At 55.8% G+C, this 22000-nt stretch overlaps 3 protein-coding genes across 4 annotated transcripts in view; 1 reads left to right on the top strand and 2 right to left on the bottom strand.

Moving 5' to 3' along the window:
- The first annotated feature begins 1129 nt into the window (after positions 1-1129).
- Dbn1 (drebrin 1) lies at positions 1130-15633 on the top strand. Of its 2 annotated transcripts, XM_005355242.2 has the most exons (15): positions 1130-1362; positions 5675-5730; positions 6292-6404; positions 6598-6672; positions 6787-6933; positions 7075-7152; positions 7377-7528; positions 7606-7669; positions 11496-11552; positions 11644-11767; positions 12513-12650; positions 12968-13138; positions 13557-14239; positions 14494-14596; positions 14753-15633. In XM_005355242.2, exons 1-15 carry the CDS (start codon positions 1277-1279, stop codon positions 14821-14823), a joined length of 2118 nt encoding a protein of 705 aa, XP_005355299.1. In that variant the 5' UTR covers positions 1130-1276; the 3' UTR covers positions 14824-15633. The 2 variants fall into 2 exon arrangements, with proteins under 2 accessions (XP_005355299.1, XP_005355300.1); XM_005355243.2 differs by lacking the exon at positions 12513-12650.
- Positions 15634-15696: 63 nt separating this feature from the next.
- Prr7 (proline rich 7, synaptic) lies at positions 15697-17033 on the bottom strand. Its single transcript, XM_013349151.2, has 2 exons — positions 16610-17033; positions 15697-16482 (listed from the first exon to the last, which is right to left on the bottom strand). Exons 1-2 carry the CDS (start codon positions 17019-17021, stop codon positions 16085-16087), a joined length of 810 nt encoding a protein of 269 aa, XP_013204605.1. The 5' UTR covers positions 17022-17033; the 3' UTR covers positions 15697-16084.
- Positions 17034-17199: 166 nt separating this feature from the next.
- Grk6 (G protein-coupled receptor kinase 6) overlaps positions 17200-22000 on the bottom strand; it is a 25958-nt gene continuing 21157 nt past the window's right edge. Inside the window, exon 16 of the mRNA XM_026783056.1 lies at positions 17200-17258. Within this exon, the coding sequence (XP_026638857.1) occupies positions 17238-17258 (21 nt within the window). The 3' untranslated portion in view covers positions 17200-17237. The remainder of the gene's footprint in view (positions 17259-22000) is intronic.

The raw sequence follows: 22000 nt of genomic DNA, 5'->3' as shown, positions 1-22000 counted from the left end.
GCAAAACTCAGAGGTTTTAAAACCTCCCCTCCCCTCTGTCCAATTCCAAACATTGCAGTGAATGTACCTACTGGCTTCTGGGTATAGATGATTAACCACATCAGAACCAGGAGACCCGTAGCAAACCACCACCCCCTCTTCACAGATTAGCCCCGGGCAAAGCTTGGAGGGATCCTTGGTCCTCTGGTCTACAGGAGTGTCTGGAGGCCATTTCTGTGCCTCCACTTCCCCATAGGAACTTCTCTGAGGCTCCGGGCCTTCTGTGCTCAGAGTTTTGGGAAATAAAAGGTGCCAGAAATTTCACTCTGGAGTGGCTTTGGAGGTGCCCTGCCTTGGAGACCATACTTGGGGTACCTTCGGAGGTATAGAGTTTGGAAAAGAAGACGTGATTTCCTGGATACCCCATCCAGGAGGCAGAAAATGATTGGTACCGTAAGGCATGAGCTAGGGTGGGGTGGGAATGGCTGAGACAAGGTCATGGGCAGGAATGGAAGGAAGGGCTAGGTTTAGGAAGAGGGATCAGAGTGGGGTTCAGACAGAGGGTGTGGTATGCGGTGCTAAGCAAGGGCCTTTAGCTGGGACAGAATGTGCAGTTGGCCCTGGATGGCCCTGGAAGTGATGGTGGTAGACCAGAAAGGGTCCTTAGAGAGGAAGTGGGCTATTGACAACCCAGGCCTGGCTTGATGGGGAACTGAATTTGGGGCAGGTACAGGGTAAGGACCAAAATGGATTTAATGTAAGGTGGGATGGACCTGGGAATGGGGTGAGGCTAAGCTGGAGTTAGATGAATCAAGGGGTTCAATGGACCAATTATTTTGGGAAGGCAGAGAAAAATGAACCTGGGCCTGGGTAGAGCCTGGAATCTTGGTGGGTTTAGGGCTGAGGAAGGGGGTGTGCTACTAGATTGGTGACCAGGACAAGACAGGTGCATGAGACTGGCTCTGGGAGCATAGTGGAAGCTTGGAGTCCCGGTACAGGCTAGCAGGGAGACGGGCATGGGGGCGCCCCGGGGCAAGCTGGTAAGGGGGGGGCGGACCTCCCCCTGGGCCCGGCCGGGGCGGCGCTAGGACCGAGCGAGCCGAGGGAGTGAGCCGGGCGGAGCCAGCGCCCCCCGCCCCCCGCCGGCCGGCTCCCCTCCCCCGGCCGCTGGCTCGCTGGCTCTCAGCGCTGCAGAGGCTCTGAGGCGGCGGCGGCGACTCCCTCATCCCCTCCCTCCGGTGTCGGTCGGTCAGTCCGTGCGTGCGTCCGTCTGTTCGGCCTCTGTCCGGCCCGCAGCATGGCCGGCGTCAGCTTCAGCGGCCACCGCTTGGAGCTGCTGGCGGCGTATGAGGAGGTGATCCGGGAGGAAAGCGCGGCCGACTGGTGAGCCCCCCGCCCCCGCCCCCGGCCCCTTTGTCCCCAGGCCGCCACCGCGCCTTTGTTTCTTGGAGGCTCTGCCACCGGGAAGGGAGGGGGGGGAATACCCCGAAATGGTGCAACGGCCCGGGAGAGCCGGGGAGGGGCTGCCTTTGTGCGAGCCGGGGGAGGGGCCGGTCCGGCCAGGCGGGGAGCGCAAGCCGGGGAGCCCTGAGGCCGCCCTAGGCGCACTGGGGGCGCCGGAGCCGGATGCCAGCCACGCGGACGTGGAGCTCAGACGTGGAGCTCGGGGTGCTACGGCCCTGCCGGAGCCCATCCCCCTTCCCCCCAGCCTCTCTCCACGGGCCCGGGGGACAGGTGTGCACGGGCCAGCCAAGGGCACCTTCGCCACCTTCGAGCGGGCGAGGACCGGGTGGGGACGGGGCGGGGACCGAGCTAGCGGAGCTAGAGCAGCCTGCCCGGCCACAGCACAAAGGAAAGCTAGGGCGGGGGAGGAGCGCAGAGGGCCGGGGGGCCAGCGTGCCCCGCCCACCGGGGGCTTCTCAGGGTTGTCTCCCCCCACATCTGGGGTTGGGGTGTGATAGATGGAGGGTTCACTGCCACATGGTAACCACGAAGTGACTCTTTTATCCCTCACGGGTCGCAGAGGAAGAGAGGTAGGGTTGAGCCCTTCTCTCCCCTTCTGAAGGAGGAGATCGCTAGGACTAGGCAGCTAGGCAGGAAGAGACCCAGGAGATGGACCCAGGCAGCTTGTCTAGATGGTCAGCTAGGAGGAGGCATGGTGGGAGCCCCCACTGAGGGATACCAGAATGATATCTGGGACCCTAGCCTAGTCACTCCCCAGCATGGGGCTGTCAGCCTCTTAGGAGGGAAGTGTGGACTTGATTCTCTCCCCCTCCCCAGCTGTTACCTTCCCCGAGGTGGAGGAGGCTGTGAACCACCTGCTCTGGGCTGAAGCCCCAGGGTGTCAGGGCAAACCAAGGGGTTCGATGCCCCCATTCTGAACACAGCCCCCAAGTATTCTTTCTTCTCAGGAAGCAAATCCCCATTTTGTATTTAGGTCTCTTTTCACCTCAGGCAAGAAGTAGCCTCTTCTTGAGAAAACTGAGGCAGAGTTGGGGCTTGTCTGAGGGACCCCACTTGGGCTGGCCTCACTCTCACCCTGGGAGGGCAGCCAGGTAGGGGGCTGGAGGAAGGCACAAAATAGCCAAGCCTCCATGCCATGGTACTGCAGCACTGGCGGGCAGCCAGGCCTAGGGATGGACTCCGGAGACAAGTTCTTGTGTCTTGCAGGTCAGTTATAGGAAAAGCTGCACAGGCCGAGCAGGCGATTCCCACATTGTTGTCCCAGCCCTGTCTCTGGGGGCGCTGAGATCATGGGAGGCTATCTGGGCAAGTGGCCTGGTTGGCCTGGTGGAAGAGCCGGTTTTGGGGGTATGGCCCTGACTGTGGAGAAACACCGCTGCTGAGAACCCCATCTTTTTCTCTAGTCTAGGGGGTGTAGACAACCTCACATCTCTTAACCCCTCAGATACTGGCAGTCCAATGCTGGGGCTACCCAGCCACTGCCACCCCACATCCTGCTCAGCAAGGCATGGGCTTTCACCACCAGCAGCATCCATGTGGCCAAAGGGAGTTAGTTATGCATCCCTGGCATGCGTCAGCCCCATCCCCATCTGGGTGGTGTGTGGGACACACACAGATGCACATATGCACCCTCGCATGCATGCATGTTTGTTTACTCCCGAGGGCCTAAGCCTAAACAGCATGTTGTCAGAAGGACATGAGGATCACATCTTCCTCTTTTCACACAGCCAGGAGCTGGGTGAGACCTCTAGGTTCAGTGCAGACCCTGCATTTACTAGTTCAGGGGGAGGGGCAATGTTCTGGGTTCAGATGTTGGGCCATGAGTATTTGGTGTCTTCCTCCTCTGCCTTGATTTTGAATGTGGGTGTGGTGGAGCTCGGGGTGACTGCCCCCTAGGTGGCAGGGTCTCTGACGTGGGCCACTGCTCTTGTGCTGGAAGCGGAACACTGGGGAAGTCCAGATTGGAAAGGCCAGCAGCAGCACCCTGGTTGTGCTATGATTCATTGTGTGAGAAGTTCCTGCTCCTCTTGAGTATTCTGAGAAAAGAGGAGGCTGGGCACAGTCCCTACAGGGTTTTCAGGGCCTTTCCAGTTCTGGCTCCCTGCGAGGATGCTGGTCCTCAGTCTTCCCTTCCCTCCCAGCCTGGAGCTGCTGAAGTCACGCTCTCACCTTGCCCTAGTCTCCTTTCTGTGGCTTAGATGCTCGATAAGACTTTGTGTCAACATTACAAATCCCTCCGGTGCTACTTCGTGCTGGGCCCAGGACCGAGGACAGTGTGTGTTAGCGGAGTCCATCAGAGAGCTGACAGTCTGTGGCGGTCACTGTCCCCAGGGTTTGCTGCTACTGAGCGAGCCCACCCACAGTCCCCTTGTCCCCATCTACTTTTCCCTGCTTGCTCCCCAGCTCCCACCAGCCAGGCACTGGGTGCTTGTGCTGTGTTAGAGAAACATTATCTGGCAGGGTCTGAAGCTAAGGCTGAGGCTGCCCGTGGAGTTGGCAGTGGCGTCCTGAGTGGTCTTCGTATAGAGAGCAGCACAGTGCAGCTCTGGGCAGAAAATGTTCTCCAGAAACGAACGTGGGAACCAGTGTGGCCCAAGTGTGGCGATGAACACAATGGTCGTTTGGAAAGGTGGGCTGAGCAGAGCAGAGAGACGGAAGGGCTGGGACCTGAGCGAAGAAGGAAGGGTTGTGGCCCTCGCAGGGAGGAAGGGCCGTTTGGAGGGGGGTGGGCAGGCTGGAAGGGGCCTCAGAGGATTGAGGCTGAGACAGGCAGCCCCTCCCAGGGAGTTGTGATGCCCGGAGCGGTGTCTTGGAAGCAGCCAGGAGTCCTGGTGTTTTTTCCGTGTTTCAGCTGCGAGTGGAGAGGGCTACACCCTATTTCTTTGAGGGCTCTTTGTTCCTGGCCATGGGTTAGGGCAGCCTGACAGGTGGTGGGACAGCTGTGCTGGGAAGCAGCTGTCAGGGCAGCGGCTGGGGCAGCAGTTGCCCAAGGGCTCCAAGACCTACAGCCCACCTGTGTCCCTTTGTGGAGAAAAGCAGGGAGGGGTCCATGAAAGGGAGGGGCTGCAGGGCCCACTTGGCCCTCCTAGCAACTAGGGCTAACAACCTCTGGGGGAGTGGGTGAGACCCTCCCTCTTTTTGCTCCTTCCTACCCTCTTCTCTTCCTTCCCCCCACCGTCCTCTTCCTCCATTTTTTTCATCCTCTTGTTTCTCTACTTCCCTCCTTTCTCTTGTCTGTCCTCTTCCTCCTCCTCTCTGTTCCTCCCTTTCTTCCATCTCCCTTTTTTCCCCCCGTTTCTCACGCACCCCAGCCTCCTGACTTAGCAGATGGGAAATGGGAATTGAGAAAGGGTCTGAGCCTGTCTCAGTCTCGGGACCACGCTTCTCTCTTCTCCATGTATCTCCAGCCTGTGCCTGTGTCAGGACGGGTGGTGGGGGGAGAATCTCGAGGTTACCTTCCACGAAATGGATGCTGTGGTGTGCCTGCCCAGAGTGAATGCAGAACAGAAAGAGCTGGGAGGGAAGGAAGGCCTGGTCTACACGGCAGTCCTAGGAGGCGTCAGCTAGAACAGAGGCAGCCTAGGGGTTAGAAGACCGGAAGATCTTAGTGTTAGAGTCTGGGAGTGACCACAGTGACCTCATCCCCATCTCAGAGAGGGAGACATTGAGTCTGAGGATGTCCCCGGGGTCCTTTGTGTTCGAGGAGAATACAGCTCTGGTGGGCTGGTTTCTGTGCCAATTGCTGGGTTGCCATGGTTACCAGGGGATGCCCAGCATTGAGCACCAGATTCTTCTCCTCCTCCCTCCGAGTAGGGGGAGGGGCAGCGGGTACCAAGGCACGCACCAGGTAGATTCCTGGCTCTGGCCAATGAGGGATGAGAATCATGGTCTCCAGGGAACAGTAACCAAGGAACCGTTGCCTTGGAATCTCCGTTGCACACCCGCTCCACTGGGTTGTGGGCTGCCAGGGCTAGGGCCGGACGCTGAGCTGACTAGGCAGAGATTTCTCCCCCACCATTCCCTGATTGCCATCTGACCCAAGTCTCCGGCTCAGCGGAAATGATGCCTGGCCTTGTTATCACAACCAACCAACAACCAAAGCTTTCCCCCTCCTTGCCCTGTTCTCTGCCCTGCCCTCCCCCCCATCACTCTTCTTTCCTCATGCCTTCTCCACCCAAAATTGGCTGCCTAGGACCTGACAGTTCTATGAGCCACCCCTCCCTCTCCCCAGGGCTCTGTACACATATGAGGATGGCTCAGATGACCTCAAGCTTGCAGCATCAGGAGGTAAGAATTCCAGCCATTCTTCTTCCTTCCCACCACCTACTCTGGCTGTTTTGTTGCCCTCCCTGGCTGCAGTTCACTTTCCTGCCTCCGTCCAGCAGACCCACTTGTCGGATGGTGTCCTTCCTCTTGTCCTCCCTGCATTCTTCAGGGTGTAGAGGGGGGAGCCTTGTTTCCCGTTTGGCTTCCGGGAAGGCACAGTGAGGAAAAGGAACTTGCCTGACATCACACAGCTAGGGAAGGGGCCTAGGAGGGTGGTCAGGCTCAGCATGACTTTCTTTAGCGCTGGAAGACTTCCTTGAAGCTTCGTTTACGTCACTGGGCACTAGCACCCGGTAAGACGTACGAGGTGTGATCGCTGAGAGATGATGATGTGTGAACAGACAACTCTTCAGTCCCACCTCGAATCAGGCCCAGGAGGGTTCAGAGGCAAAGCACCCCTTCATTACACAGAGATCTGGGCCTCTAGCTCGCGGACTAGAAGTCCCCTGGGCGTTTTAGGCCCTTTGTAGGGTCAAGGGTGTAGGAGCTTGGCGAGCCCTGACACCTTCCTGGTTTCCCTAGAAGGGGGTTTGCAGGAGCTTTCGGGCCACTTCGAGAACCAGAAAGTGATGTACGGCTTCTGCAGCGTCAAGGACTCCCAGGCGGCCCTGCCAAAATATGTGCTCATCAACTGGGTATGCAGCTGTGGGATGGGGCTGGGAGCTGAAGGCCCCAGAGTGGTCGGTCGCATTCCGCCCGTAGCCGCTGCTAGGGAAAACCCCACACTCGTTCTTAGGAACATAGCCCGGGCCTGCAGGATATCGGGCCGGCAAGCTGTTGCCTTCCTCTTGCCCTGTCCTGAGCACCTCTCCACCGGGTACATTGTAGGTTGGTGAAGATGTACCTGATGCCCGAAAGTGTGCTTGTGCCAGCCATGTGGCTAAGGTGGCTGAATTCTTCCAGGTATGTGGGGACTGGGTCCAGAGGAGGCAGGACCAGTCAGCCAGGGCCGGGTTTGTTTGCTGGGGGTGGTGATGGGAGTTTGGATGCCACCTAAACGCTGCTTTCTTATGGAAGGGTGTTGACGTAATTGTGAATGCCAGCAGTGTGGAAGACATAGATGCTGGTGCCATCGGGCAGCGGCTCTCCAACGGACTGGCACGGCTCTCCAGCCCAGTTTTGCATCGACTACGGCTTCGAGAGGATGAGAATGCCGAGCCGGTGGTCAGTGCATTCCTGGGACCTGTGAGACATGGTCCCTGAGTTGGGCCTCCCCAGCCCCTCGTAGCCCTCACTCTGCATGTGTGAGTACTGGACCGTTGAGTCTCCTCCTGTTGCTCATTGTCAGGGCACTTGACTTTGCAGGGCACTACCTACCAGAAGACAGATGCAGCCGTGGAAATGAAGCGACTTAACCGGGAGCAGTTTTGGGAGCAGGCCAAGGTGCGCAATGCTGACCCTAAGCCTTCAGGCCCAGGTGGCCCTGCTTGAGCCTTCAGGGTAGCTCTGACCTCTCCCAGCTGAACGAGTAATCCCTTTTCGGTCTCTGCACATGGGACTCATTACCCCCAATTCCTAGGTCACCTCCCCAGCCTGGGTGGGAGTAGAATGGAGGGGCCAAGGCTGGCCTGGGCTCAGGGCTTGTACTTCCTGGGTGTGGGGTGCAGAAGGAGGAAGAGCTGAGGAAGGAGGAGGAGCGGAAGAAGGCCTTGGACGCCAGGCTCAGGTTTGAACAGGAACGAATGGAGCAGGAGCGGCAGGAGCAGGAGGAGCGGGAACGGCGCTACCGAGAGCGGGAGCAGCAGATCGAGGAGCACAGGTGAGGCCTGGCCCGAGGCGGAGGGCCGCCTACCCCCCAGCCCACCCTGAAGGGTGTGCTTGTGCTTCTCATTCCAGGAGGAAACAGCAGACTCTAGAAGCTGAAGAGGCCAAGAGGAGGTTAAAGGAACAGTCTATCTTTGTAAGTCATTTTCTGGGGCTCTCCTGCCTGGCCAGGAAAGTGAGGGTGGTTCATGTGTTCTGGGGTCACATCAGTAACCCTCCAACACTGCCAATACTGGATATTCTGGGAACATACATGGACATCAATGTCATGAGTGTGTTAAGCCCAGCACCTGGTATGGGGGTGTGGGCTGGTGTTTGAGGGGGAAGGCGGCGGACAGACTTCTTTTAGATGCTTATCTCCAAATTGGAAGAGAAAATCCACGTTGACCCAGCCCCTCACTGACCTGGCTCCTCCATCCCTTCCTGCTTGGGGTCTGGGGGACTTGGGGTGTATTAGTCATGGGCTCTGCACTTGGGGGGGGGGCTTGAGAATTAGGCTGTGTAATGAAAGTGACTCAGATGTCCTGAATGCATATAGACTGGTGCTTTCCATACGCAGGGTCTCAAGAGCCCCCCTCCTTTCACTGTTGTCTCCCCAGTCATAGCAAGGTCTTTTGAAAGTGGCTTAGTTTCATTGCGATCTCAGAGGTGTGCATGTACACAAAAGTGACGACTGTCGTGACTTTTGTCCTTGCCAGTCACCAACATCTTAAGCAGTGGCTACAGGGTTCTTGCTGTTATCTTACAGACCATCCACGGCTTCAGGTTACCTCATGGGAAGGTAACTATGTAGCAACACTGTAACCAGCTGTTAGGGCGGCCTTTTGATTTCAGGTCCTGTAAGGAAGGTCCCTTGTGACATTGGAATTTATCACCAGGTAGCATTTTCTTTTTAGCTTAGGTATTCTGGGGAGCTGTGCTTCCTTGTTCCCTGTTAATAAGAGTTTATCTGCTTAGATTTACTTACTTTTACTTACTGCGTATGAGTGTCTTGCCTGCATATATGCCTGTGTACCATGTGCCTGCAGCATTCCAAAGATGGATCTTCTGGAACTAGAGTTGCAGGTGGTTGTGAGCCACGGTGTGGGAGCTGGGAACCCAACCTGGGTCCTCTACAAGAGCAGCAAGAACTCTTCAGCACTGAGCCACTTCTCCAGCCCCATGGTTCCCTTTTTTGTCCTGGGTTCTAGGGAATTCTCATGTATCAAAGTGCTTAGGCACAACAAACAGCGCTCCTACCCATATTGCTAGAGCCTTGCTCTCTCTCCTAGCCACCCTGGTGTTCACATTGTTCACAGTGAAAGCCTCTGTGATAAGCTGCTCTGTTCCTTTATTATTTACTTATTTATTGCGCATGCGTGTGTTGTGTGTGCGCGCGCGCGTGCGCTTGTGTGCATGTGCATGCATGTGTACGTGCGTGCGTATCTGTGGTATGAACAGTGCATTCACCCATGCATGCACCTGTAGCGGCCAGAGGTTTACCTCTGGTGTCTTCCTCATCGCTACCCACCTTGTTTTTTGAGACAGGTCTCTCTATGAACCTGGTGCTTACTGTGTTGGCTAGACTGTCTGGCCAGCGAGCCCCAGAGGTCTTCCTCTGCACCTCCAGTGCTGTTACAGATGTGTGCTGCTCTGCTGGGCTTAGTATGTGTCTGCTAAGAATCCACACTTAGATCCTCATGCTTTATCCACTGAGCCATCTCCCTAGCCTGCCTCTGTTCCTAGCTTTGATTGAAACAAAGTAAAGGAACCTGGTGGGGCTGGAGAGATGGCTCAGCGGTTAAGAGCATTGCCTGCTCTTCCAAAGGTCCTGAGTTCAATTCCCAGCAACCACATGGTGGCTCACCACCATCTGTAATGAGGTCTGGTGCCCTCTTCTGGCCTTCAGGCATACACGCAGAAAGAATATTGTATACATAATAAATAAATAAATAAATAAATAAATAAATAAATAAGTTTAAAAAAAATAAAGGAACCTGGTGAAACTACACTAAGCAAGTTTTAAGTTCTAGGTTATGTGCTCAAAAGCAAAGAAGGTCTGAGCCAGGCTTGGTGGCTCGTGCCTATAATCCCAACACTAGGAAAGCAGAGATAGACGTATCTCTGTGACTTTGACTGGTCTACACGATGAGTTCAAGGCTAGCCAGTGATACAAAGTAAGACCCTTTTTCAGAATATAAGAAAAAGGTTCAGTTCTACACCTAGCTTTTTTCCTTTGCCCAGCAGCCACTTCTGCCCAGTTTGCCCCATGAATGGCAGGAGATGTGAAGTGAGAGGCTTTGGTGTAGTGAGTGTCCCACTGAACAAACACATACCGACCTTTTGCTGGCCACTCACACAGACTTGGGTCTTCATCCTGTGTTGCTCACAGAGGATGAGGGAAGTGACCCCAGAATGTAGTGCCATCGGCAGGATCTGCCAGGAACTCCCTGTGGGGACCCAGAGAAGGAAATGACCTGAGTAAGCCAGAGACTTGGTTGTGCCCAAGCCGAGGTCTGAAACTGGAGAGGCTGAACTACAGGGGTGACGATAGGTCAGGCATTTGGGAGGGATGGACTGATCTCCATGGCAAAGCATGGGCCTGGGAAACAGGCTGACTATTCTAGGCACTGTGACTGTAGCATCAGAGGACATTATGTCCACATCTAGCAGAGTATGTGGGCGCGCTGGAGCTGGCCTAGATGGTGGGGCTGAAGGCATGAAGAAGACTAGATAAGACCGGGGGAGAAGAATGTAGCCAAGCAAGGGGCCTGCCCACCTATAGTCTTCGGTTTCAGTCTTGAAACCTAGGTTGTGAAAATGGGAATGGGGACTGGGGGGAGGGGGGGCTACAGTGAACAGAGTGGCACACTTCCAGAGAAAGGCAGCTTCTGTATAACTGGCTGCTATGGTGTTGATAATCTAGGGGCCTGAGTATGCACTCAGTAATATAGCAGTGGCCCAGCATTTACAAGGCCTCGAATATTGGGGGTGGGTGTCAGGGGAGGGGGACACACTGAGACAGAGAAAATACAAACTAGATACTCAGGGGCCTGTGAGAGACCCCATCTCAAAAAAACAAAAGCCCGGTGAGGCAGGAGAATCGTAAGTTCAAGGTCAGCCTAACAGTTTAAGGAGATTTTTGTTTCAGAATAAAAACAAAGGATTGTGGGTGTAGTCACTGGTAAAGCCCTGGCTTGCCTTCTGTGAGGACCTGGGTACAATCCCTACTGTGACAAAATAAGAAACCAGATTCTATTTTCAGTCAATATGAAACACTTTTATTTTTTTATTTTTGGCTTTTTTGAGACAGGGTTTCTCGGTGTAGCCCTGGCTGTCCTGGAACTCACAGAGATCTGCCTACACCTCTGTGTCCAGAGTGCTAGGATTAAAGTTGTGCACTTCCACACCAGGTTCAGAACTGAACTTTGGGGTGGCAGCAACTTAATTTATGTGGTTTAAAAACCTGCCATGGGGGCTTATGATCTGCCTCAGCAGTGAAGAGCACCGACTTCTCTTCCCACAGGACCTGGGTTCAATTCCCAGTACCCACATTTTGGGAGTCACCTGTGGCTCCAGTTCTAGGGATCTGACACCCTCTTCTGGACTCTGAGGACACTGCATGCACATGGTGAATGGACATGTGGGCAAAACACTGACACACAGAAAAAAAAATTAAAAGTGGCTTTAAAATATGGCCTCAGAACAATATCCCGTCCACAGGCTACATTCAGCCAGTGCTTGCTGTAGCTTACGTTAGCTAGAAGGCAAGGGATACTCCAGATGGCCCTGGGTGCCTGGTTAGATGTAGAAGTGAGTGAAGGAGGTTCCCAAGGCCTGGCCAGTCTGTGGATAGGGTGGCTGGAGACAATGAAGGTGCAGAGAAGGCTGGGCAGCTGGGTACCAAGGGAGCAAAGTGCCACCTTCGAGATGCTGCTGGGCTATAGAAGAGATGCTCAGGACCCTGTCCATTTGGTTTCCAGGGTGACCAGCGAGATGAAGAAGAGTCCCAGATGAAGAAGTCGGAATCAGAGGTGGAGGTGAGAGCTGGGAAATAGCAAGTGAGAAGGGCAAGGGCTGGCTCAGCAGCTGGCCCTGTCCAGTTCTCTGACTCTTTCCTTGTGTCCTCAGGAGGCAGCTGCCATTATTGCCCAGCGGCCTGACAACCCGCGGGAGTTCTTCAGACAGCAGGAACGAGTTGCGTCGGCCTCTGCTGGCAGCTGTGATGCGCCCTCACCCTTCAACCACCGACCAGGTAGTCCTTGGCCCTATCCTTGCCCGATCCATGCTCCTCAGACTGTGGCCCTAAATCCCTTTGGGACGACTTCTTGGAAAACAAGCCTTGCCCAAGGACTCCTTGGAGAAGGCAAGACCCCTTCAGTGTGTTTCCAACCACAGCTTTCCAGGTGGCAGCACTTACAAAGGGGCTGGGTTGAGGGGCTATGTCAGTGCTGGGCATTGGCTGAGCGATGGATAATCCTCAAGGCCTGCTGGGCAGCTTTGCTGTAGATGCAGACACGCTGCTGGCGTTGGGAGCTTCCATGCAGGGCTGGACTAGGTCTGGCCTGAAGGCTGTGGATGCATGTAGGGTGGGGTCTTGCTCTGGCCTTTCGTTTGAGCATCCTGGAGCAACTGTGCTCCAGAGTCCCCTGTTTGGCTTCTCCTTGTGTAGCTTCTACCTCCCCTTGAAGTGCCCTTCTGTTTCTTGTCTGCTGGTCTGAGTGTTTGCATCCACTGTGAGCTTGGTCATGTGCTGGGGTCCCAGGAGCATGACAGACTAGACTCACTCGTGCTGCTGCTCAGAGGCTGCGTGTGCCCATGTGTGTATCTGCTGCTGGCTGGTGGGAGGCATCAGAGGGCTTGAGGCTGTGGCCTAGCTTGGCTGAATGTAGACCCTGGCTGAAGGTGGCTTGAAGGGGGTGGGTGAGGCCTTGGGGCAGGGGTAGGGGAGACTGACCCTCTCTTGTCCTCTGTCTTTCTCTGTCTGTCTCTCTTGGCAGGTCGTCCGTACTGCCCTTTCATAAAGGCATCGGACAGTGGGCCTTCCTCCTCCTCCTCTTCCTCCTCTTCCCCTCCACGGACTCCCTTTCCCTATATCACCTGCCACCGCACCCCAAACCTCTCTTCCTCCCTCCCATGTAGGTAGCAGCCCCAGGCCTCGGCAGGGTGGGGTAAGGAGGGCCCCGCTTCCCAGCAGCCCCCTCGCCCTTTCTCCCCCAGCCTGACTGCTGACTGCTGGTGTTTATCCCCAAAGCAGGTACTACCTGCCACTTGTCCCTGGCCCTGCCGGGCACTGGCCCCTAGGGGCCTGGTTTACAGGGTCTGGAGCAGTAATCTGGCCCCTGGGGGGCCTGGGGAGCTCACAGCCCCCACCCATAATCAAGGCAAGGTGTCTAGTCCTGATTCCACCTGGCTTCCCAACCTTCACTGACTAGCCTGGGCATTTGTTCCACAGGCAGCCACCTGGACAGCCACAGGAGAATGGCACCTACTCCCATTCCCACCCGGAGCCCATCTGATTCCAGCACAGCCTCCACCCCTGTCACTGAGCAGATCGAGAGGGCCCTGGATGAGGTTACATCCTCACAGCCTCCACCCCCACCTCCACCACCCCCACCAGCTCAAGGTGAGAGAAGGGTTCCACCTGTATCCATCCTTCCATCAGTCTCTGGTTGCCATAGTAACATAGTTCAGAGACCTGGACCACTCATCACCAGCACTCCACTGCTAAGGAAGTGGCTTTAGCTGCAAAGAGCTCTGGTGTTGCTGCTATCAGACCTACCTTCTCCTAACCTCATTGGCTCATCACTGAAGTGATCATATGGCCTTCCTCCCAGGGCTCCCCAGTGGTTTAAAAACAGCTGGTGAAAGGGTAGTGAGGTAGAGCCGACGATGCCAGAAGATGCTCTGTGGTAGTTCTTCATCAGAAGTCCCTAGCTCCCTAATCTTCAGTAGGTAGACAGGACACTGTAGATTGGCTCAGGGCATCTGTCCTTGCCCAAGGGGGGTTGACTGCATTGTGTCCTTCATGTGTACTGTGACAGAGGCCCAGGAGTCTACCCCGAGTCTGGATGGTGAGGAAACCAGCAAGGGGGCCGAAGCTGCAGCAACCCCCCCGTCCTGGGCTGGCTCTACAGAGGAGCCCCCTCGGGCACAGGAACCTCCTCTGGTGCAAAGCAGCCCCATGGAAGACTTGATGTGCACAGAATCCCCAGAGCAGGCTGTTCTGGCTGCCCCTGCAGAGCCTGCTGCCTCTGTCACCCCAGTAGGTGATGCCCATGCAGCTGACACCATTGAGACCATCACTGCCACTACTGACACCGCTATTGCCAACGATGTCACCCCTGCCACTGCCAGCCTCATTGATCTATGGCCTGGCAATGGGGAAGAGGCCTCAGCACCTCAGGCTGTGCCCAGGGTGCCTACACCACCCTCAGGTGCCGAGGCGTCCCTGGCAGAGGTACCTCTGCTGGATGAGGCAGCCCAGGACCCGCTGCCGCCAGCTGGCGAAGGCTGTGCCAACCTTCTTAATTTTGATGAGCTGCCAGAACCTCCAGCCACATTCTGTGACCCAGAGGAGGAAGTAGAAGGGGAGCCACTGGCTGCCACCCAGGACCTAAATATGCCCTCAGCTCTAGAGGAGGTAGACCAGGTCCTGGAGCAGGAGCTGGAGCCAGAACCTCACCTTCTGACCAATGGAGAGACCACTCAAAAGGAGGGGACCCAGGTGGGACGGGGAGCCTGGTGGGAGGAACAGTAGCAAGGGCTGAGGGCCTGGGCTGATGGCTTCTAGATCCCTACCGAGAAGCAGCTCTATTCTGACTCCCCTTTCCTTCTCTGCCTTTGTTCCCTGGCAGTCAACTGTGTTCCCCCAGTAACCACTCTTGGAGTCCTTGGTTGCCAGAGAAACAGGCTCAGTCCTGGCAGGTGGGGCCTAGTGGCCTATGCTTTTTTTTTTTTTTTCTTTCTAAAACCCAACAGGCCAGTGAAGGATACTTCAGTCAATCACAGGAGGAAGAGTTCGCCCAATCAGAAGAGCTGTGTGCAAAGGCTCCGCCTCCGGTATTCTACAACAAGCCTCCAGGTAGTTCTTCCCTGGATGAATGGTGGGTTTCTGGTGACAGAATGGGATTGGAGGGCTAGCAGCGGTGTCACTAAACACAGTTGGCACAGCTCTTAGAGGGTGGGGGTGAGGGCGGGGACACACTACCCAACCCTCTCCTCTCCCAATATATCCTAGAAATTGACATCACCTGCTGGGATGCAGACCCCGTACCTGAAGAGGAAGAGGGCTTCGAGGGTGGTGATTAGTCGTGGCAACTGTTCCCTGGCTGCCTTCGCCAAGGCTGCCCACCTGCGGTAGCCTCTGGCCAGACGGCTTGCAGCGCCTGCATTAGCAGCGGCCCCGCCTGGCACCCACTCTGGACTCCGGCGCTGGCCGGGGATCTGTCCGCTTCCCTACCCACAGGGCCTGACTTTACAGCTTTTCTCTTTTTTTTAAAGTTGATAGACTTGTACAGTTGACTGGTTTTCCTCCCGTTGGTAGTTGAGATGATGTTACAGATTTTCCACCCCCTTCCTGCCCAGACCAGATTGTAGCTTAGTCTCTGCAAGGCGGACCAGGGTGGAGGCCTCACCCTGCTTGGGACCTGGTGGGGTTTGGGGGTTTTGGTGGGAAAATGTTCCCCCCATCACTTTTCCTAGTTTTATGTTTCTTGGAAAAAATATCACTTTGTATTCTCTATCCAGGGCTTCAGATATTTTGCACGAATTTTAACACATGGCAATAAATGGCTCGTGGGCTCTGGCTCCCTGGGACCCCTTCCCTTCTCTTCATCCTCACTGCTTGGTTGAAAGGAATTATCAGGCCCACCTGGGGCCCCTTGGCTTTCCCGCCCTCTCCTGCCGGGCAGGTCCCAGGCTGGAGGTCCTAGGCGTGACTCAAGTCAGGGCTTATAGATGGATCCAGGGGTTTGGGTGGCCCCTCCCTGATTCCTTCTTCTCTGCTTGGGTTCTTTTTCACATTAACTTTCCCCCTCCCCCTTTCTTCTTTTTTTTTTTTTAAAGCACAAACTTATGTAATGAGTCGTGCTCATGTCTGATAATAAAGAAATCCAGATCCCTTTGGGCCTGCTGCTCTGGGCCTCCAGGGGTTGATCTGGCGTGGGCGCCGGCTCTCACCCACTTCCCAACTGCTGTCACCTCCGAGGCTACAGGGGGCGCACCTCTCTGTTACCCTGTGGTATCAAAAGCAGGCTAAATGGAGAATGAACATCCTGCCCCTGAAAAGTAACCGTCGGTTCCCAAAGGCCTGCACATTTCTGTATACACCTCCCCACACACACCAGGTCCAACATGCCTGGTCATTAGCACCTTGGGCGTAAAGCAGCTGGCCTTCCCCTCCGCTTGTACCAAAGCAGATCACACACCTTTATTATCCTCAAAATGTAACAAACAGGGTAAGAAATCCCACCCTCCCCCCACCCCTCCCTGCAGTCCAAGGGAAGCATTTAAAAAGCCCCGCAGTCAGGCTAGGAGTTCGCCTGTGGGGCTCGGGACGCCGGGCGCCCCTCTATACGGCTGTAGTCCTCCCGAACAAGGGGATGGAGACCGGCAGACGCCAAGCTCCGTGCTCCAGGGGCTCGCGGCTGCTGAGCTCTGAGTCGGTCCAGCTGGGGAAGACCCGGCGGCTGCGGTCAGCCTGTAGACAGAGGGCAGGGCAGGGGGCGGCGGGCCGCGGGGCGCTGGGAAGATGTAGCGCCGAAGTATAGCCCCGGTCCAGGAAGAGAGGCTTGTAACTCGGAGGCGGCTGCTCCTGCTTCTCCGCGCTGTCGCGGCGGCTCAGAAAGGGCGTGACGATCTTGCGGTAGAGCCCGCGAGTGTCCGTGAGCACCTCGCTGTAGGGCGGCGGCGGCTCGGCCATCAGCACCGCCTCCTCGTAGCACGGCGGCTTAGACATGTCCGATTCCGCTGCGGGACGGGAAGCGGGCTGTGAGGACGAAGCCGCCGGCCCCAGCCTCCCGCAGCCACCACCACCCTAGCCCGCTTCTCGCGGTGCATCGGCAGGGAGCGCTCGCCTGCCGAAGCGCAGCCTTACCTTGGCGCGGGTAGCTCCAGGGCCGAGGCGGCACGGAGAGGTGCGGTGGCGGTGGGTGCGGCAGTGCGTGATGGTGTGGGTGCGGATGAGCGTGCGGCTGCGCGGGCCCGTGGTGCAGCAGCGGGTGCACGTGCACGTGCGAGTGCGCGTGCACAGGCGCCTCCAGACGGCTGCGGTGCGGTGGTGGCGGCGGCGCCAGGCCCGGAGGACTTCCAGCCAGGCTGCCCTCAAGCTCGAGGGGCTCCAGCTCCAGAGCACGCAGGTTCTGCTCCCTCAGTCGCTCCTCCTGGCGCCGTTTGAGGCGGCGGCGCAGGAAGCTGCAGAAGCAGCAGAGCAGGACGATGAGACCCCAGATGAGCCAGAAGCCGGCGAAGCACGTGAGGAACGTGTAGGTGCCCTGGGACATCACCATGGCTGCGGCGCAAGCGGCAGGTCCTCGGCAGCTTTACTGGACGCTGGGCTCCTCGGCGTGGCCCCGGGGCCGCGCCACGCTCCCAGGTGCCGCCAGCGTCACTTGGGGACCTGCGGCAGGGGGCTGCTTGCGGCGGGGCTCAATGGGCGCGCATGCCGGCGGGGGGCAACTTTGGTTCCCGCTCCTTTCCATGGCGCCGACCGGCGCGGGCCTGCTTCACCCGGGGCCGCGAGCGACCTGCGGGGCAGACACAGGGCTCAGCGAGGCTCGCCGGGATCCCGGGTGACTCCCGGACTGCACCCGCGTCCCGCGCAGGGCCGGGGATGCCTCCTTGGTGGGAACCCCCGCACTCCCCGGGGACTGGGTGACGTCACTGAGGGATGACGTCACGCCCCGAGGTTTCCCTGATAGGGTTTCCCCGAATCGAGAGCGGGCCACCGCGTGCCGGCGCGACCCAAGGCGGGCCAGCAGGGGGCGCGCGGAGTCCGCCCGCAACCCCAGGGTTCAGCTTCGTGGTGGTTTCCGAGGCTGTGAACCCTAGGACACTAAGGATGGTCTCGGCGCGGTTACTTTGGGTGGGGAAAAGGACAGTCCATCAACTGGAAGTCCACTAGCAGCCCGCTTGGCGCCCAGCTTCTGCCCTGCACTGCTTCCAAATAGTGGCCACGCCTGTAAGAGACTGGCGGATGCCTGCCCCTGCATGCCACCGGCCCAGCCTTTGTCTGCTCCTGATGCGGTGTGCTGGGCGTGGGCCAGGCGCTCTTTCCTTCCTCCAGGCGCCACTGCCAGCCGGATTCCAGCCCCAACTTGACTTCCCTCACCACCTACTCATGCGCAAACTCCACTTGGCTGTGCCTCTCTTACTTCCAGCCCTCCCCCTACCTTCCACCAATTCCTTTCCCTCTTTGGAGAGGGGTGGAAAATCAGAGATTTGTCTTTCGGACCCACCTCCTATCACAGCAGGGGGCTGAGGAAATCTCTGCACGGGGAGAATTTAGAAGCCCTGACTCCTTAGTTAAGGACGGCAGGCAACAGAAAGGTCACCATCCATGCCCACGGCCCTTTTTGAATGGCTCTACCAGGGGCATTGTTAAAACCCAATCATTTGGATAACGAATTATTTCTAACTCACAGCTGAGAATGGGAAGCAGCTAACTGCACAGATGGCAGTGCTAATTTGAACCTCGGCCTAGCAGCAAAACCCTGGCCGGAGCTTGTGGGAAGGACGGTTTTCCAGGAGCTGAGAAAGGGCCTGCCCTGGGCACACCAACCCTCACTCAGCTCTAGTGCCCACAATCATCTTAAGACCCAGGCTGAAACGATGCCAGGCCTAGGCCACCCCACCTTACCCAGATGGCTCCTGTCTGCCTCTCTGGCTGCCTTCAGCCATGTGTCACTTGGTGCCCATGCCAGTCCTATCCTCCTGGGCCCGCGTTCCAGAGCAGACAAGGGTAGGAACAAAAGCTCTGCCCGCCCCCTCGACAACCCCACCATGAGGCTGCCATGGTGACGCAGCCCAGATAAAAACACGATGCTGCCAGTCACTGGGAGTTAATTAAATCTGTTGTTCTCCTTTCCTCGAGCCCTCAGGAACGGGAATGTTCTGAGGGAACAGGCACTAGCTTGAGGTTTTGGCCAAAAGGGCAGAAACAGTCCTGGGGAAGAAAAAGTGTTTCCATGGTTGGAGGTAATGGCGCTTGCTAAATTAGAAGCATCTGTCAAGAGCCAGGTGGGGGACGGCACGGGTGTGCAACTATGAAGATGGCTTGAGCCCAAAAGACACAAGGCCTCAGGGCTCTGAGTATATAAACTAAAGGAAGCTTTAAATGCCTGTCTAGGTCATCAGAGCTTGTCTCTTCTGTCCATGGACATCTCTGCTGTCTTTGAGACGGGTGTCACTATACAGTACAAACTGGCTAAGCTCAGGAGTGGTCCATCTGCCTCTGGCTCCAGGCAGAATTGTAAGAACATTAACACCACCTTGTCACTTCTGGTCACGCCACTGTTTGAAGGATGAAGTGGCACCCTTAGACGACTCCTTTCATGTCCTACAGCTTGTAGGAGGTGTTAAGGGTCAGTCTGTATCTGCATCAGTCGCTGTCCACTGTCCACATGGTGAGCTGGGAGCGCTCAGCACGTGAGAACTTGGTAGTTAGGTTAACTAGTAGGCAAATGTGTTTTCCTGTTCCTTCCTGTCAAAGGTCTTGGACCCTGTTAGGCCTAGCTCAGGGAAGTGCTACAAGATGGAGAGAGGCTGGCAGCTTCAGGCTCGACAAGGATCAAAGCACAGACTCTATGCCCAAAGGGCATCTAGCTCAGCAGACTGGGCTTTAGGCCAGGCACCAAAGACTAAACCCCGAATCTGTGTGCTGCTCTCACTGATGCAAGTCATTCTGCCAGGACCAAGAAACAGCGTTCACTTCACTGTGTGCAAACTGTGGGTCAGAGAGAAATCTCTCCCTTGAGAACACACCGCCGAGTCAGCCTCTGACGACATTCTGACTGTCCACCTAACACTAAGTACACGCTGTCACGCCTAAAGTCTCCCTCCTGTATACTATCTACTCCATAGCAGCTCAGTACACAGGCACCAAGAAGGGCATTCAGATCTTTTGAAATGTTCTACTGATCAGGACAAACTTTTCGAACCCCGCGGTCCCAGGGCTCTTCCCTGGCTCTGCATGCTTTGACCCTAGCTGGGGGAAGCTGCGGACTCAGACCCAAGTGTTCCTGCCTCCACACCATTGACAGCAAACACCTGCGGCTTGTCTGCCTCCCGTTGGGAACCCTGCCCTCCAGATGGACTCATCTTCCCATCTGCCATGTTAATAATTGCCTGTATTTCCTCTTTCTCTTTATTCTTGCAAATTACTAAACACTGCCCAGGATTCCATGTTGATCTGTGTAGCATTCTGGACATATGCTTTGCTGGGTTTTCTTAGACCATCCTGGGATTACACTAAGGGATGAAAGCAAGACCCACCAGGGCTTTCCTGCCACTCTGCTGCCTGTTTCCTCATGGGTCACCATGGAAGGCAATGAGCTAGCCTCTGCAAAGGGTAGAGTTGTCTGCTTCTGGGCTGAGGGTGAATGTTTCAGACTTGAGGGATCTTGTCCGGACCCAAAAGCTAGTACCACCGCCACTTCATTCAGTAGGTCTGGGTGAGACTCCAGTTCTCATTTTCTTGTCTTTTATCTCACTGAGTAGCCCAGGCTGGCCTTAACCCCATGATAACCCACTTGCTTCCACTTCCTAAAAGCTGGGATTACAGGCAAAAGCCACCACACCTGGCTTCAAACTTCAAATTTCTAACAATTTCCTAGTAGATTTGAAGCCAGAGAAACTCTATGACCTAGATCTTGGCCTCCAGAATGAGTTCCTGCCAGGGCCTCTTGGCCTCCTCCCTGCCCTGGGCTGGGTGAGGACAAAGCCTAGCGATCTTGGAATGCTCTGGAGGGTACTGAAGGCTCGATTGACAGACACACAGAGGCTAAGCACCACCCGCTGAAATTACTGGAGGTGTCCAGTTACCTGTTTGATATTTTAGGGGTAGGAGAGGGGAACATTTTAGGCGCTGGGCCAGCATATATTCATTCTTGGGAAATATTACTGAAGAAGAAGCCATTGCCCAGTTTTTAACCCTCATGGGGCTTTTGTTTTGTTTTTTCAAGACAGGATTTCACTATTTAGGTCTAGCTGTCCTGGACCTCGCTATATAGATCAGGCTGGCCTTGAACTCACAGAGATCTGCCTCCCTCAGTCTCTGCCTCCCAAGCACTGGGATTAAAGGTGTACACCAGTAACCTGGCCCTTGGAGTGGCTTATAACCAGGTCAAAGCTCTAGTCATCTATGAGTAAAAGAAAAAAAAATGATGCAGAGGCAGGGAGTAGAGAGAAGTCTGGTCACAGGGACTCTGAGTGACAGGGTGCCACTCTGGGCATCAGCCTGAGAAGGAACGAGCAGGCAGGAGACAGAGTGGCGGAGTGCAGTGTGGTGTACTGACAGGTGGGTGGAGGAGAGCAGCCCAGTCCTGACAGGAAAGGGCGGACCAGGGTACATAGGTGACATGTCTACACCTCCTCCTCACACCACCCTGGATGCACTGAGGCCAGAGCGAGTTAAACTTGTCGCAGCTCCCAATGTCATGGAGCTGGCCATAACCTTACTTTTAGTAGGGCTCAGTACTGGCTGGGACCCTGGCCTTCAGAGTCCTGACCTAGGTCGTTGACCTGACTATGGCACAAAGAAACTGAGGGACATCAGAGACTGGAGCCCCCGTGGATCTGCAGACACAACCATTTCTTTTTGCACTCATTTCTCAGGTCTGGCCCTGCTAGGGGCAGTGTGGGAAGAAAGGGGCAGGATATCAAAAGCCCATACTCTGCCAGGCAGTGGTGGCGCTCACCTTTAACCCCAGCACTCAGGTCTACAGAGTGAGTTCCAGGACAGGCTCCAAAGCTACACAAAGAAACCCTGTCTTGAAAAACCAAAACCAAACCAACCAAACAAACAATATTCATATGAAAACCCTGTTCCTGTGGTTTCTTGTTTCCCTTATTCTGCCTCTTTGTTCTTGCAAGGGAGGAAGCCACGTGACAGGGAAAGCTAACGCTCACGTCTCTTAAGGAACAGCCTGTTGTAACATGTCAAGCACTCAAGGGAGGTGTGAATTCAAATCCTGTTTCTTTGCCTGTGGAACAGGGATGATAAGACCTGCCTTAGGGGCTGGAGAGATGGCTCAGCAGTTAGGAGCACTTGCTCTTCAAGAGGACCTTGGTTAAGTTCCCAGTACCCACATGTGGTTCACAATGATCCAAATCCCAGTTCCAGGAGATATGACACCTTTTCTGACCTCCACAGGTGCCAGGCACACATATGGTGCACAGAAATACAAGCAGGGAAAATATTGAGAGTTGTCCAGTAATGCCTATGTTGGGGGACGAAGACAACTGAAGTGGAAACACTTTAAGCCCAATG

This window comes from Microtus ochrogaster, chromosome 16 (assembly GCF_000317375.1).
Source record: "Microtus ochrogaster isolate Prairie Vole_2 chromosome 16, MicOch1.0, whole genome shotgun sequence".
NCBI lineage: Eukaryota > Metazoa > Chordata > Mammalia > Rodentia > Cricetidae > Microtus > Microtus ochrogaster.
The sequence above is the reverse complement of the archived record's forward strand: the minus strand, read 5'-3'. Positions and strand labels throughout refer to the sequence as shown.

Excerpts from the sequence above, each read along its gene's own strand:
- Prr7 (XM_013349151.2), bottom strand. The coding sequence starts at position 17,021 with ATGGTGATGTCCCAGGGCACCTACACGTTCCTCACGTGCTTCGCCGGC. Across the intron at positions 16,483-16,609 it reads CTGGAGCTACCCGCGCCAAG|CGGAATCGGACATGTCTAAG; the intron begins GTAAGGCTGCGC and ends CCCGTCCCGCAG.
- Dbn1 (XM_005355242.2), top strand. The coding sequence starts at position 1,277 with ATGGCCGGCGTCAGCTTCAGCGGCCACCGCTTGGAGCTGCTGGCGGCG. Across the intron at positions 5,731-6,291 it reads CAAGCTTGCAGCATCAGGAG|AAGGGGGTTTGCAGGAGCTT; the intron begins GTAAGAATTCCA and ends TGGTTTCCCTAG. Across the intron at positions 6,673-6,786 it reads AGGTGGCTGAATTCTTCCAG|GGTGTTGACGTAATTGTGAA; the intron begins GTATGTGGGGAC and ends TTCTTATGGAAG.